This window comes from Schistocerca nitens, chromosome 1 (assembly GCF_023898315.1).
Source record: "Schistocerca nitens isolate TAMUIC-IGC-003100 chromosome 1, iqSchNite1.1, whole genome shotgun sequence".
Taxonomy (NCBI): domain Eukaryota; kingdom Metazoa; phylum Arthropoda; class Insecta; order Orthoptera; family Acrididae; genus Schistocerca; species Schistocerca nitens.
Genome location: NC_064614.1, coordinates 469,115,631 through 469,132,028, shown reverse-complemented (window position 1 = coordinate 469,132,028; position 16,398 = coordinate 469,115,631). Strand labels below are relative to the sequence as shown.

The 16,398-nt window shown below is 43.4% G+C and overlaps 1 protein-coding gene across 1 annotated transcript in view; it reads left to right on the top strand.

Moving 5' to 3' along the window:
* The first annotated feature begins 8,276 nt into the window (after positions 1-8,276).
* Positions 8,277-16,398, top strand: part of LOC126236026 (uncharacterized) — a 332,303-nt gene continuing 324,181 nt past the window's right edge. Inside the window, exon 1 of the mRNA XM_049945051.1 lies at positions 8,277-8,405. Within this exon, the coding sequence (XP_049801008.1) occupies positions 8,333-8,405 (73 nt within the window). The 5' untranslated portion in view covers positions 8,277-8,332. The remainder of the gene's footprint in view (positions 8,406-16,398) is intronic.

The window sequence follows — 16,398 nt, the reverse complement described above, 5'->3', positions numbered from 1 at the left end:
TATGACGTCGCCTCCAATTAGAATCCCGGAGCAAAAAGCAACTCGTTCTAAAAACTGGTGCCTGGAACGCATAAACGGGAAGCAAAGCCGCAGAGCGAACATCTAATTTTAAACAAACTACTTTTCACGCGATCCAGGCTGTTTGGAGAGTCTGAATATAACTTTCTTCTGAGCCAACAAACATCGGCGAACGAGAGAGAAACAAAGCAATCAGGAAAATGGGTCACGCTTTGTACACCTCTTCTCGCTTTCGTTTCTGCAATTCGACAGATTGTGATTGAAGTTGAAATGTGATCTGCGTTTACCACGCACTGTCGATCAGCTTGATTAAGTTGCAAAAATGTCCGAAACGAGACCTGAAAATAGTACAAAAATCAGTCCAAGAAAATAGAAACATTAATCTCAGACCGGCAATCCTAATATAACATTGAGTTCGTTACGTAATATAAGATTCAGTTAAGTATATAGTAACCAATAAAATATACCAGAAATTAAATCGCCAGAACTGAGCACTAGCAACTCAAACACTTGCTTTTTAACGAAGATCGCATTTGAGATACAAATACATACCAGATTCAGAACGAAGATGAGTAATGACACAAAGGCATATGCCTAGAAAACGATTGTCGAAAAGAATTTTAATAATGTCTGAATGGATTGCCAGGGAGTTGTAATATTAATTACTATTGGAAAGTATTTTTTAAATTCGTGAACAGGTTATGTTGTAAGTTAGTGTGGAACACAAAACATCAACCTTTCCTGACAAACTATCAATTTTTATTGAGAATTTACCATTCAAACATACCAACAGAAGGTATCACAGTTATGATACGCTGAAGGCCCAACGCACACTTGGTTCTAAATTTTTCCTGCTTTGTTTTAAACCAGCATGACATCATACAGATTTATTATGTACAAAACTCCATATTCAGTGAGAAAATAGTTACCTATTTTTGTTGTGTTTTGGAAATGCATACTGCTAACAAAGCAATTACCTTTGTTTCACACATCATTGGCTACGTGAACTCAGTGGACCTAGATTAGAAAATTTAATGGCCGCATAGGGCCGGTCCGATTTTAAGCAAAATTTCATGGTTACGTAGGCTCAGTCTAAGGTAAGCCATGTGGAAGTTTTCTGCTTACTAGTAGGATACTGCTAAAAGTCTACAAAAGAGACTGTATAAAAAGCACTCAATGCTTACAAAACAATGGTGCATCCCATCTTAGAATATTTCTCAGGTGTGTGCGACAGATACCAAATAGGACTAACGGGGGACACTGAACGTAGGAAAAGGATAATAGTGCATGTAGTCATAGATTTACACTGTCCAGTCACATTAATGTAACCACCTTTCAGGTGCCTGAATAACCACATTTTACAGCACGTGCCGACTCCACTGCGGTGACCAGCTGCGCTTAGTTTCTCGCTTGAGAATCCATGGCGCGAGCAGACCGCTCTTGCTGGTTCACAGATTGTGGATTGAGTGTATGTTCGAGGAGTTTGGTGGATTGGATAGTTCGATAAACTCATCCTGATACTGTTTGAACAACACACGTACACTGCGAGCTGTGTGACACGTTGCATTGTCCTGCTGGTAGATGCCATCGTGTCGAGGAAAAACAAATTGCCTGTAGAGATGAACATGCTCCCCAATCACTGATGTATACTTGTGTTGGTCCATTGTGCTTTGCAGATCATAACGTCCCCTCCTCCGGCTTGGACCCTGCCGTCGATTGCTCCAGGGTTTTGCTTTCAGATTTTTCTGTCCGATGGAGCATAAAAGATGATTCATCTGAAAGGTCCACATGGCGCCACTCAGTGCACCTCACTTGCGGTATTGGCTTGCCAGTTCCAGCCTTCGTCTCCGATGAACGGCAGTCGGCATGGTTGCAACAACCAGGCGCCTACTGCGAAGGCCCATACGCAGCGTTTGTTGAGGACACTTGACAGCCCCTCCTTTCATCTGGGCACTCAGCTACTCAACAGTTGCAATTCTATTCGCCAGTATGCATCTCCGCAGCCGGCATTCAAAATGTTCAAATGTGTGTGTGTTCGTAAGGGACCAAACTGCTAAGGTCATCGGTCCCTAGACTTACACACTACTTAAACTAACTTGTTCTAGGAACAACACACACACACCCATACCCAAGGGAAGACTCCAACTTCCGGCGGGAGGGGCAGCCCAGTCCGTGACATGGCGCCTCAAACCGTACGGCCACTCCGCGTGGCAGCCGGCGTTCAACCATGTTATCTATTGCCGTCGTGCACCACAGTTGCCTCAGCGCCGGTTTTGAGCAGCGACATTTTGCCATGCATGGTATACTTTAACCACGGCAGCATGCGAACAGTTCGCAAACGGCCTGAAAGCCAATGATCGTACCGGTTTGGATGTCAGATGAATTGCTCCTTTTTCGCATTACGACAACGAGTGCACTATTATCCGTATTCCCTCTACACGCTTTATAATATACCCTCCACTGCTAGTGCTGCCAACTGCCGTCTGTGAGTCGTTATTGCACGTTAACGTCGAACATTGGCAATGGTCACATTAATGTGACCGGACCACATACGAGGGCTGTCAGAAAGTAAGTTACGATCGGTCGCGAAATGGAAACGACTATGAAAATCCGATAAAGCTTTGCACAGATGTGTTGGGCAGTGTCTCTAGTATGACTCTAGGTAGAATTATGTCGCTCTTTTCATTCCTGAGCTCTTAGTGAGCGCGTAAAGATGTTATAGAAAATAGCGTCTCCCGCCAAGTACGAGGGCCTGGTGAGAATTTTTCCCCTGAAGCTATGCAACCAACATTACATAACTGTCGTGCGGTTTCTTCTTCAAGACAATTTTCAGCCTCATTCTGCAGGGGCAATGAAGATGTTCCTGCATCGTTTCAATTGGAAATGTTTGGTTACCCACAATACAGCCCGTAATTTTCTCCCACTGAGTTTCATCTCCGCTCAAACGAACCGCTGGCTATGAAGACAACATTTTGGTACAGACAACGAGCTTTAGACCAGCGTAGAGAATTGGCGGAAAGCACTGGCGGCTGCCTTCTATGATGAGGGTATTGGAAAGTTGGTACAACGTTACGACGAATGTCTGAGTCAGAACGGCGACTACGTAGAGAAGTAGCTGAAAGGTGTAGCTAACTCTTACAAATGAAACATTTCTGATTTTCACTGTGATTTTCATTTCGCGATCAATCGTAACTTACTTTCTGGACAGCCCTCGTATTTGACTTAGGTGGGAGCGTCATGTGTGACGGGTACGCTAAAAATGAAGCTCGAACATAGACGCCAACAATCGCGCAAAGGCCTAGTTTTATACAATTTCAGAAAGCAATATGAAGAATCAAGGAAAATACTACACTCCTCCATGCATCGCTCCCATATGGAGGACGACAAATTACAGAGTCCACAGAGCTATCTAAATATCCTTCTGACACTCCATACGTGAATGGAGCATGTAGAAGCAACCATATGTAGAACAATTTGTTAGCAGAATATGGATGTGAATGGGGTATGTTAGTAGTAGCTGTTCAGTGTAACCGGAGTGTTATGAACGTAGTGCTGCGTTTGTGAGGAAGGTGGAAGAGAAACAGCAGCTGTGCGACATCACTTCTTGCCAGTCGAAAGCTTCTGTTAAAAATTTTGAACGCTATTGGAAACTATAATACTGTCACGAGAAACATCTTGAAAACTACAGGGTTGAACATGTCGAGATGTGAATACGCAGCCTGTATTGACCCATGGAATATGATGCCGACCAGGGGATATGACAAAAGTAGCTGCACATGCCTAGGTGATTCGAAAAACCTGCTTTATATAAAATCGCAATTTCAGGGAGGTTGTTTTTAGTTTTCTCCTAAAACTGATGAGTGATGCGTAGTGGCGCTGAATTATCAAACAATCCACAAACGAAAATATAATTCTTAGGAATATAGTACACTCTCACTAATTTATTGCTATGTGTCGCTTTATTATTGAATAACGATTAATATCATCTGTCACGAAACCTATGACTATTGAATTGGTTGTACGCCCAATCAAAGTACATAATTCTTTGTATTAGACTTGTACTCGCAAAGTAAACCTGTCATCTCTGCCAGAATGTTTGTCTGACTGTGTGTGTGTGTGTGTGTGTGAGAGAGAGAGAGAGAGAGAGAGAGAGAGAGAGAGAGAGAGAGAGAGAGGGCTTGCTACTTCTACTCGACTCCTCTAAAATAACTGAGAAGTGCAATATCAGTTCAGTTTCAGTATTCCATTCTTTGCTTCTCCCCATATTTCTCACGCAGTAACTTGTTCGACTGTGATACAATGTTCTTTGTCTGTGACCGGAGAATTGTCTTTGCTTGGCGAAGCAGTAAATAATAATTATTAATCTTCGTTTGGTTGTTTTTCATTTTATACAGGGTGATTCAAAAAGAATACCACAACTTTAAAAATGTGTATTTAATGAAAGAAACATAATATAACTTTCTGTTGTACATCATTACAAAGAGTATTTAAAAAGGTTTTTTTTCACTCAAAAACAAGTTCAGAGATGTTCAATATGGCCCCCTCCAGACACACGAGCAATATCAACCCAATACTCCAACTCGTTCCACACTCTCTGTAGCATATCAGGCGTAACAGTTTGGATAGCTGCTGTTATTTCTCGTTTCAAATCATCAATGATGGCTGGGAGAGGTGGCCGAAACACCATATCCTTAACATACCCCCATAAGAAAAAATCGCAGGGGGTAAGATCAGGGCTTCTTGGAGGCCAGTGATGAAGTGCTCTGTCACGGGCTGCCTGGCGGCCGATCCATCGCCTCGGGTAGTTGACGATAAGGTTTCATAACTAACCTTTTTCGTAGGACTCTCCATACAGTTGATTGTGGAATTTGCAGCTCTCTGCTAGCTCTGCGAGTCGATTTTCCTGGGCTGCGAACAAATGCTTGTTGGATGCGTGCTACATTTTCATCACTCGTTCTCGGCCGTCCAGAACTTTTCCCTTTGCACAAACACCCATTCTCTGTAAACTGTTTATACCAACGTTTAATACACCACCTATCAGGAGGTTTAACACCATACTTCGTTCGAAATGCACGCTGAACAACTGTCTTCGATTCACTTCTGCCGTACTCAATAACACAAAAAGCATTCTGTTGAGCGGTCGCCATCTTAGCATCAACTGACGCTGACGCCTAGTCAACAGCGCCTCAAGCGAACAAATGTACAACTAAATGAAACTTTATAGCTCCCTTAATTCGCCGACAGATAGTGCTTAGCTCTGCCTTTTGTCGTTGCAGAGTTTTAAATTCCTAAAGTTGTGGTATTCTTTTTGAATCACCCTGTATTATTGTATTTTCATTGTCTGTCAACGCTTGTGTCATTCATTAATAATACTCACCTAACATAATCTAAAGTTTTTAATTGAACGTAACTGTTGTAGATGAAAGCATCTAGTCCTCAAAAGGAAACCCTATCTGCATCCTGATCACGAAGAACAACATAGTAACTTAAACGTATATTCATCCAAATATACGTTTGGAAGATACACTTCCTGTAGAAAAAGGGATAATGTGGTTTACTAGTAAACTGTTGTGCACTGAATATATAGAAGGTATCGCAATTGAACATCGGCTGATTCGGGTGTTCATTTCGTACTGTGTTTTCGTCACTGATTTGCCGTGCAATATGCGAAAGGATGTCTAATTTAAAGCCGGCCGGTGTGGCCGAGCGGTTCTAGGCGCTTCAGTCTGGAACCGCGCGACCGTTACGGTAGCAGGTTCGAATCCTGCCTCAGGCATGGATGTGTGTGATGTCCTTAGGTGAGTTAGGTTTCAGTAGTTCTAAGTTCTAGGGGACTGATGACCTCAGATGTTAAGTCCCATAGTGCTCAGAGCCATTTGAACCATTTTTGTCTAATTTAAAGAAAGTGATTTCCATTTGGGCTGCTCTCCTGCGTTTTATAGCATAAATCCAGTTTGCTTAATGTGCTCTGTCGTTCGCACTTCACCTCGTCATCTCTGGCTTCATGCCAAAGAAAAAAATCCACGCCCGCATCTCGTGGTCGTGCGGTAGCGTTCTCGCTTCCCACGCCCGGGTTCGATTCCCGGCGGGGTCAGGGATTTTCTGTGCCTCGTGATGGCTGGGTGTTGTGTGCTGTCCTTAGGTTAGTTAGGTTTAAGTAGTTCTAAGTTCTAGGGGACTTATGACCACAGCAGTTGAGTTCCATAGTGCTCAGAGCCATTTGAAAAAAAATCCACACTGCCATAACAATATTTCTGATATTTTATTGCCAACTTGAAAGCCCGACAATGCGCGACAGAATTATAAAGTTTACACGGAATTGGTATTTCCCTGCACTTTTCGCAGTGACGGAGAAACAACTATCTTACAGTACAGCTATCCATATCGTCGTTAGAGACAATCAGATTCAGCATTTCTCGGCTTCTATCGAATCTCTAGAGAAGATATTCCATCTTTGCTCCGCATCACCATTGCCTTATTTTTCATTATTTTACGAACATGATTTGCCGTCTATTATATCGAAACTCTTCCATATCTTGTTCTATTCGTCTTTTAACTTAGCAACGGCATTATCAAATTCTAGTAACTGTTCGCAACTGTTATAGCATTTTGTTCTTCAACAGCGATAACAACGACCACCATTTTGTACTTGAATACGTCTATACTTCGCTAGTCACGTTCCTGCTGCTACCTGGTACATGCTACACTTTCTCAGGTAATACTGGATTGCCACACGACAGACTATTGACGCGTTAAATTTTGTCTGTAACAGGGAAGCGTTGTGAAGCTGGCGAGGTAACGAGTATAGAGACAATACATGCGCTTCATTTCACGTAATTCTGTAGATAGTAAAGGTCAGATAACTGGTCCCAAAGCAGGGTTGTTGATGCAGTACGGGCTTCATTCACTTTGAACCTTTCGTATTTCCGTTTCATCAATAATAATAACTGTCCTATGCGTGACTGTACCAACAAATCCAGAATCCTCTTTGTTCACTAATTTACAAAGCGCCATTTGTTGACTTACACATTACTTTCTAACAGTGAAAGTTCTACAAAGTTAAGACAGTACAGAGCTAATACAGTTGAACATAGATTCAGAGATTCAGTGAACAAGCGAATTACTCTTCTAACGGATAATTATAAAAATGGTTCAAATGGCTCTGAGCACTATGGGACTCAACATCTTAGGTCATAAGTCCCCTAGAACTTAGAACTACTTAAACCTAACTAACCTAAGGACATCACACACACCCATGCCCGAGGCAGGATTCGAACCTGCGACCGTAGCAGTCACGCGGTTCCGGACTGCGCGCCTAGAACCGCGAGACCACCGCGGCCGGCGGATAATTATAGAGGTGAGATGATTGGGGACATAATGTTGAAAGATATTGAAGGACAAGCATGGAGGAAGAGGTATGGAACAAACTATTTATCAATCTAAGCAGAATGGGGAAACCATTTATTGCTAGTTAAGGTTTATCAGTATCTGCGTGACTCTCCTTGAAATTACAGTTCCTGAAGCGAATTATGTTTCACGTTCGTTGTCCCCTAAAGCCTAGGCTGGTATGGATCCTATACCCTTGATTAATATGCCATAATAAATCCTCTTATTGAATAACGACGTACGAGTAATAGAATTTCGAAAGGACAAAATTTACATTTTTGTTAGGGAGCTTAACGATACAAAAACAACAATTAGCTATATGAAAATATCTCCATTCGCTATTGTTTGTTGCTCAATTATGTCCGACACGTTTAGCAGCAAAATCCTATTCTCGAAAACGACAATCTATGTTTTTTCAGCTTCCATTTGCGTCAGTTTTCCACTTTCCTTTTGCCTTTGCTTTTTGTCGCCTTCCTAGGAGAAAAATCTCACGCATATCTGAAGTTCAAATTCTCTCAATTTTCAAATATTGCCACATTTTAAACCACGTAAAAAATAAACAAAAGTGGATGGATACTTTTGTCTCTCGTTGTCTTCTGGAAGAGACGTAACGAGAAGCTGAAGACTCTTGGTGACTACAATTTCTCCAAGGTAGTTACAGATCTACCCGAAAGTGGCAGCATTTGTCAGGAGTCGGTCATCAGAATCGAATGTAAAATGCCGATAATAGGGAATCTGCTTTACCGGCGACCACCGCAGCTGCCGCTAGCGAGTTCCTTATAGTTGGGATTTCGGCCGCTACGAGCGCTGCGATCGCGAACCTCCTGGCGGGCGCCTCGAGTTGTGGACGCCACGAGAGCGACGCATTGTTGCATGCGGCCGCGCATCGCGAGGTCCACCTGGAAGGTAGCAGAAGTCCCAGGACAGCATGGACTGGCCTGCGTGTCTGCGGCTGCTGTTGCTGCTCACAGCTGCGGCGCTAGTGGGTGTCGTGGCGGAGGGTGAGTTACAGCCACTCAACTTCTCTGTGATTCTTACCAGTTGTGTAGTGCACAGTTAACATTGTGTTCGCACGTTGCAATATACTGATTGCGGTTCCGTGTTAAGCTTTTATTCGTAATCCATTTTCAAAGTGTTTAATACAGTGTACAGGTAAAGCGTCTGTGACCTAACCTTACATTATCTAATCATTTTGTGAATAGTGTAGATTGCTGATGCTGAATCAAACTCTGGCGCCTGTGTTTTAAGAGAAGAGCTTGTTTAACATATCGCAGCATTTTTCAGTGCTCTTTCTGGCTTGGAATACAGATATATGAACCAGTTTACGAAATTTTGTGGTGTCCTATAGGCTGATTACGTTAAACTGACATTTGCTTTTCGAATTCCTGGCAACAATTAATTCGATACATCAAATATTCTTAAAGTAAATTTTCGCTTTTAAAGAACGCCTGGTAAGCGAATTAATATGTCGAATATAGCATACATAAAGTAGGAAATCTTCGCAAACTGATTTTCTGAGAAATAGTAAGCATAGATATTAGGTACTGTTTTGTTTGTCGTTGGAGGAAGTTTCATCTGTCCAGTATACAGTACTGTAATACACGAGTTTCACGCTAAGGGCATAGATATAGTCCCATATTTCTATGCAGACATCTTTATATAGGCATCGAATCATTCAGAGGATACTTGTCTCCAACATCCGATGGACGGCGTTATTCATTAACTGCTGCCGGCTTTACGACTGTATTGAATGAATGGATAAGTTGAAAACTTGCCGACGTATCTGTCTATACTGTTAATATGTAACACTTAATCAATTACATTTCTTTTTCAGCATTACCGAATGAACAAAAAAAGGTTCTTGCAGCTCTGTGACAGTCACACAGATCTTTTACACAGTAGTAAGCTTTTTTCATTGCTCTTAAAGTTTTCTACAAAAATTTCGCAAATTGTTTCCCATGCGTATAATGTTCGTTCCGATGTTTTTTTAATGTTGACTTGAGCCTAGTACTCGGGAAGTTAATTGGCCCTGACATTTTTGAAGGAAGTATTTCAATATTCACTTCAAATAATGCCGCGTCGAGCTTAAATTTTCCGAGTGGATTGTAATCCTGGATCCTTAAAACAGTTTACAGATGACCTAGTACGGCCTGGATAACTGATAGTGTAAAGAAATCAGAAGTACTCACACAGCGAGCGCGAAACCCCGATCGCTGCAGACCTTACAGACATGTGTTAATGAATTTGAACGTAGTGACTGTATTATGTAGTAAAAACAGTCGGGTATTTAGAAAATAGCAAGAACCACTATTATTTTCATTTCCTTTCTGACACTAGTCTAGAGCCAGGTTATCGAAACCTAAAATTACCATGGTAAATGCATTTTATTGCTACTGGGGGACTACGTCATTATTTGTTAGTGTCATGTGAACTATAGGGGGTTGCTTAGTGTTAACGATGTTTCTAAGACGTACGTTTAGGTGTGCATCACCTCGGCGTCTCATAAGCACTATCGCTCAAATATGTATCAAAAGCTGCAACTGTACTCTGCAAGTCTCGTTGCAGTGTGTGCCGCGAAAACTGCGGGCACCACTTCTTGTTATCGCTTCCCTTTTTAGTTTGCTATAGGCGCGTGGGCAAAATGATTTTCAGTGAACCTCCGGGTGAGCTCTGAATTCTCGGATTTTGTCGAGTGATCTCTTCACGAGACATATGGAAGGAAGTAACAGAACCCACTACTTTATCCTCGGCGGCGAGTGTTCATCAGAGACAAGAAGCTGGTACACCTGCCTAATATTGTGTAGGGACTCCGTGAGTCCGCGGAACTGCCGCAACACAACGTGGCATGGACTCGACTAATGTCTGAAATAGAGCTGGAGGGATTTGACACCATGAATCCTGCAGGATTGTCCATAAATCCGTAAGAGTAATAGGGGGTGGAGATCTCTTCTGAACAGCACGTTGCAAGGCATCGCAGATATGCTCAGTAATGTTCATGACTGGGGAGTTTGGTGGCCAGCGAAAGTGTTTAAACGCACAAGAGTGTTCCTGGAGCCACTCTGCAGCAATTATGGACGTGTGTGGTGTCGCATTGTCCAGCTGGAATTGCTCAAGTGCGTTTTAATGCTCAATGGACATGAATGGATGCAGGTGATCAGACAGGATGCTTACGTACGTGTCACCTGTCAGAGTCGTATCTAGACGTATCAGGAGTCCCATTTCACTCAAACTGCAGAGCCCCACGCCATTACCAAGCCTCTACCAGCTGGAACAGTCGGCTACTGTCATGAAGGGTCCATGCATTCATGAGGTTGTCTCCATACCCGTTCACGTCCATCCGGTCGATAAAATTTTAAACGAGACTCCTCCGACCAGGCAACATGTTTCCAGTCATTAACCGTCCAATGCCGGTGTTGACGGACCCGGGCGAGGCGTAAAGTTTTGCATCGTTCAGTCATCGAAGGTACACGAGTGGGCTTTCGGCCCCGAAAGGTCATATCGATGATGTTTCGTTGATTCGTTTGCACGCTGACACTGATGGCCCATCGTTGAAATTTGCAGCAATTTGCGGGAGGGTTGCACTTCTGTAACGTTGAACGACTCTCTTCAGTCGTCGTTGGTTCCGGAAGCAGCGATGTCGGAGATCTGACGTTTTACGGAATTCCTGGTATTCACGGTACACTCGCGAAATGGTCGTACAGGAAAATCCCCACTTCACAGCTACCTCGGAGATGCTGTGTCACATTGCTGGTGCGCCGACTATAACACCACGTTCGAATTCGCTTAAATATTAATAAGCAGCGATTATAGCAGCAGTAACGGATCGAACAAGTGCGCTAGACACTTCTTGTCTTGTATAGACGTTGCCGACTGCAGCTCCGTATTCTGCCTGTTTACATATCACTGTATTTGAATACGGATGCCTATACCAGTTTCTTGATTGCATCAGTTTATGAAGGGTCGGTCAAACGTAAACGAAATAGGAAAAAAGTAACTAAATTGTTTATTATACCAGTAGTAATGGGCACAACTGTTAATACATTTGAGCGGTTCTAGGCGCTTCAGTCCGGAACCACGCTGCTGTTACGGTCGCAGGTTCGAATCCTGCCTCGGGCGTGGATGTGTGTGATGTCCTTAGGTTCGTTAGGCTTAAGTAGTTCTAAGTCTAGGGGACTGATGACCTCAGATGTTAAATCCCATAGTGCTTAGAGCCATTTGAACCATTTGTTAATACATTATGGTTCAAATGGCTCTGAGCACTATGGGACTCAACTGCTGTGGTCATCAGTCCCCTAGAACTTAGAACTACTTAAACCTAACTAACCTAAGGACATCACACACATCCATGCCCGAGGCAGGATTCGAACCTGCGACCGTAGCAGTCTCACGGTTCCGGACTGCGCGCCTAGAACCGCGAGACCACCGCGGCCGGCTGTTAATACATTATCCCACTGTGAGACAAGACGGCCAATGACTTCATGGAAAGATGTTTCCGGTTGCCTACAGAACCAGGACTGTACCAACGCGAGCACCTCCTTGCCCGAAGCAAATCGACGGCCACGAATGTCTTTCTTCATATGTTGGTACGACTGTTTCGACTGCGCTGCAGAAGCTTCGCTGGGAAGCCCTTACGTCTTCCATACAGTCCCGATCTCTCCCCAAGCTATTTCCATATTTCTGGAGCCCCGAAGAAAGACATTCGTCGCCGTCGGTTTACTTCGAAGAAGTGCACGTCTGGGTACAATCATTGTTCCGTAGGCAACCGGAAACATTTTTTCCGTGAAGGTTCAAATGGCTCTGAGCACTATGGGACTCAACTGCTGAGGTCATTAGTCCCCTAGAACTTAGAACTACTTAAACCTAACTAACCTAAGGACAACACACACATCCATGCCCGAGGCAGGATTCGAACCTGCGACCGTAGCGGTCGCGCGGTTCCAGACTGTAGTGCCAGAACCGCTCGGCCACCAGCGGCCGGCTTTCCGTGAAGGTATTGGCAGTCTTGTCTCACAGTGGGATAAATGAATTAACATTTACGGTGATTACTAGTGAAATAGTAAACAGTTCACGTACTTTTTTCTGTCTTCTTTTCATTGGACTGCTCCTTATACATAAATGATATGACGGGCAGGGTTCGCAGCAATCTGCCGCTGTTTGCTGATGATGCTGCTGTGCACGGGAAGGTGTCGTCCTTGGGCGATACAGGATGACTTAAACAACACTGCTAGTTGTCTGATGAATGGGAGCTTGCTCTAAATGTAGAGCACTGAAAAGTAATGCAGATAAGTAGGAGAAACGATCCCTTATCGTTAGAATACACTCACGTCTATTGAGTATCTAGGCGTAACATTGCAGAACACGTAAGGACGGTAGCAGTGAAACGAATCGTCGACTTAGGTTTACTGGGGGAATTAATGAAAGTGGTTCACCTGGAAGGAGACCGCGTATCAAACACTAGTGCGACCCTTTCTTGACTACTACTCGAGTGTTTGGTTTCTCCAGCATGTCGGATTAAAGGTAAACATCGACGCAATTTAGAGGCGTACTGTTAGATTTGTTACCAGTAGGTTCGATCAACACGCGATTGTTACGGAGATGCTTCGTGAATTCAATTGGGAGTCTCTGGAGTGAAGAGAACCGGCATTTGAAGCTGACTGCAGAACAGTTCTACTGCCGCCAGCGTACATTTTGCGTAAAGTTTAAATAACTCTGAGCACTATGGGACATAACATCTGAGGTCATCAGTCCTCTGGAACTTAGAACTACTTAAACCTAACTAACCTAAGGACATCATACACATCCATGCTCGAGGCAGTATTCGGACCTGCGACGTAGCGGTCGCGCGGTTCCAGACTGAAGCGTCTTCTAGAACCGCTCGGCCGCAGCGACCGGCTCGGACAGGAAAGGAAATGACTACTAGTGATACAAGGTACCACATCGTGGCTTGTATGAATATGAACATTTATATGAAGAAATTCGTTGCGCGACTTTTCCCTGAAAGTACCCTTTTGGGTGCTTGCAGAAGAAGAGATTTGTTTCACTGTATCGAAGATAAAGAAGTGCTCATAGCTCTTAAGGAATGCAGTTTAGAGCCTTTATTTACTGAATTACTTTGCTTAGAATGATCGTTCCTGTCACATCCTACAATATTGACCATTCCTCTGCTGCAGCAATTTACATGTAAAAGTGACAAAGGATAGTAAGTCTAACAGAAACCCTAACTGTATGTTCATCACTTCTAAAATTAAATACACTGTGTCAACTTTATCAAATTTTTGTATGCTTCTAATAGTATCACTCACGCTAAAAATAGTCTGGTCCCTTTAACCCCCACAAACCAAACCAAACCACGCTAAAAATATGTACTCCCCAAATACTTCGGGACGGGCCAATGTAGCAACAATGAAACCATCATAACCATCCGGAGTAAGCGGACCACAGTGAAACATACATGCAGAACAGCGATATTAAAGAAGGTTGGAGTTAAGCGTTGCCTCTACATCGACGTCACTAGAAACGGAGCAGTATGTCAGTTGTGGTAGGAAATCGACCTTGGCTTGTTAATGGAACCCCACACATCGTGAACACGATTACAATTTGTGTGGGCCGGCCGCGGTGGCCGAGCGGTTCTAGGCTCTTCAGTCCGGGACCGCGTGACTGCTACGGTCGCAGGTTCGAATCCTGCATTAGCCATGGCTGTGTGTTGTCCTTAGGTTAGTTAGGTTTAAGCAGTTCTAAGGTCTAGGGGACTGATGACCTCAGATGTTAAGTCCCATAGTGCTCAGAGCCATTTGAACCATTTTTGAACATTTTGTGTGGCCACGGCGCCACCACTCTCAATCTGGAGCTTCAACGATAGTAGTAATCTGAATTATTACTCGCTTGAGTTGTCATGTTGCGCAGACTTACGCGTTTTCCGAAGCAGAAAATAATGTATACGAAAAAAAGTTACTTCTACAAGGTGTGTGGCGGTCACTCATAGAGCTATTTCCATCTGCTCTTTTTGGCTGTGCGGAACGGCTATGAGTCTAATGTGCAACACACTTTTCCCCTCCCGAACAACCTGATAATTACCAGCTAACTCCTTTTTCTGTCTTAACGGGTAGAAGAGAAGTGGGCGGTAAAGGAACACGTGTGCAATCAGATGGTTCTGCCTTCCAAGCTTCTTTACGTACTGGGGAAATTTCACATCAGCACTGAACGTAGCATACGAGGAGGCTTCTGTGAGCTTTCCCAGCACTCTTTTTACTGTTTACAGATGTTGCAGACGACAGTCCGTTTTTAATCACGTTCGGTCAGAAGTAACCGTCCATTATCGAGAAGCCGAAACAGTTTGAGAGAGTCTTTTGTCATAGAGGTAATGGGAAAGCCGATTGTAAACTGTAATCAGAAATTACCAACGAACTGTGTGTCTATTTGGAATAGCGGCCGGGTCGCCATAATAACACACAGACTGCCACGTTCACATGCGTCTTGATTACGTTTGCCATTATAATCATGCACGCTATTTTAGGGGCTACAACATGTTACTTATTATGGAAGCATTTCCTTACGGGATAACAATCCTTAACTGTTGATTTTATGAATACATCACAGATTTAGAATGCATTTGCTCTAATATCCATTTTTCCCCTATTATTCCTCTAGGTAATTATTATAGCAATAGAAATCTGCAGCTACAATACGAACATCTTTTTCCGCCCAAGGATTACTTTTCTCTTAAATATAGGGGAACAGGTGAAATGTTTGTTAGCAGTGTTCAGCGGCTATTTCTGCAGCCACACACTCCACGACTTGCCGTAAAACAGGTTTAATGTCTGTTTTAACAGTCATAAGTTGCAGCTCCTAATATTTTTATTGCGTTTTCAAAACATTTATGATTTTTCGTTTTTAGGAGGTGTTAGAATCTTTTTCATGCAATAAATGTCATATACAACGCTTTCCGTCACCGTAAATAGTTTTATCATAATATTAAATGTTTAAAAAAGACAAAGCCAATAAGCTGGCTCTGCTAAGTGAAATAGACCGATACAGGCAGCTAAACAAAGTTACTTTCAACTGTTATACTGTAGACTGACTTTTTTTGTGGTTCATCTTACTTACGCTCTCTCTCTCTCTCTCTCTCTCTCTCTCTCTCTGTGTGTGTGTGTGTGTGTGTGTGTGTGTTTGTGTGTGAGTGTGTGTCATGTGAAATTTCTTGGTTGCTACGCTCTACCAGGCAATGTCAAAACGTAATCAATTTTCACTAGTGGCGGATCAAGTTTTATTGTATCGTAATTCCAACACGTTAATGTACACTGGTGTGACAAAAGCCAGCCGGCCGTTGTGGCCGAGCGGTTCTAGGCGCTTCATTCCGGAACAGCGCAACTGCTACGGTCTTAGGTTCGAATCCTGCCTCGGGCATGGATGTGTGTGATGTCCTTAGGTTAGTTAGGTTTAAATAGTTCTAAGTCTAGGGGACTGATGACCTCAGATGTTAAGTCCCACAGTGCTCAGAGCCATTTGAACCATTTGACAAAAGCCATGGGACAGCGATATGCACATATACAGATGGCGGTAGTGCCGCGTACACAAATTTTAAAAGGGCAATGCCTTGGCGGAGCTGTCATTTGTACTCAGATGATTCATGTGAAAAGATTTCCGACGTGATGTGGCCGTACGATGGGAATTAACAGACTTGGAACACGGAATGGTATTTGAAGCTCGATGCATGGGACATTCGATTTCTGAAATCGTTAGGGAATTCAACATTTCGAGATACACAGTGTCAAGCGCGTGCCGTGAATGCCAGATTTCGAGCATTACCTCTCACCACGGACAAGGTAGTGACTGAAGGCCTTCAGTTAACGTCCGGGAGCAGTGGCATTTGCGTAGAGGTGTGAGTGCTAACAGACAAGCAACACTACGTGAAATAACCGAAGAAATCAATTCTTTGGGACAATGCGGAGAAATTTGGCGTTAATGGGCTACGGCAGCAGATATCGCCTGGAGCGC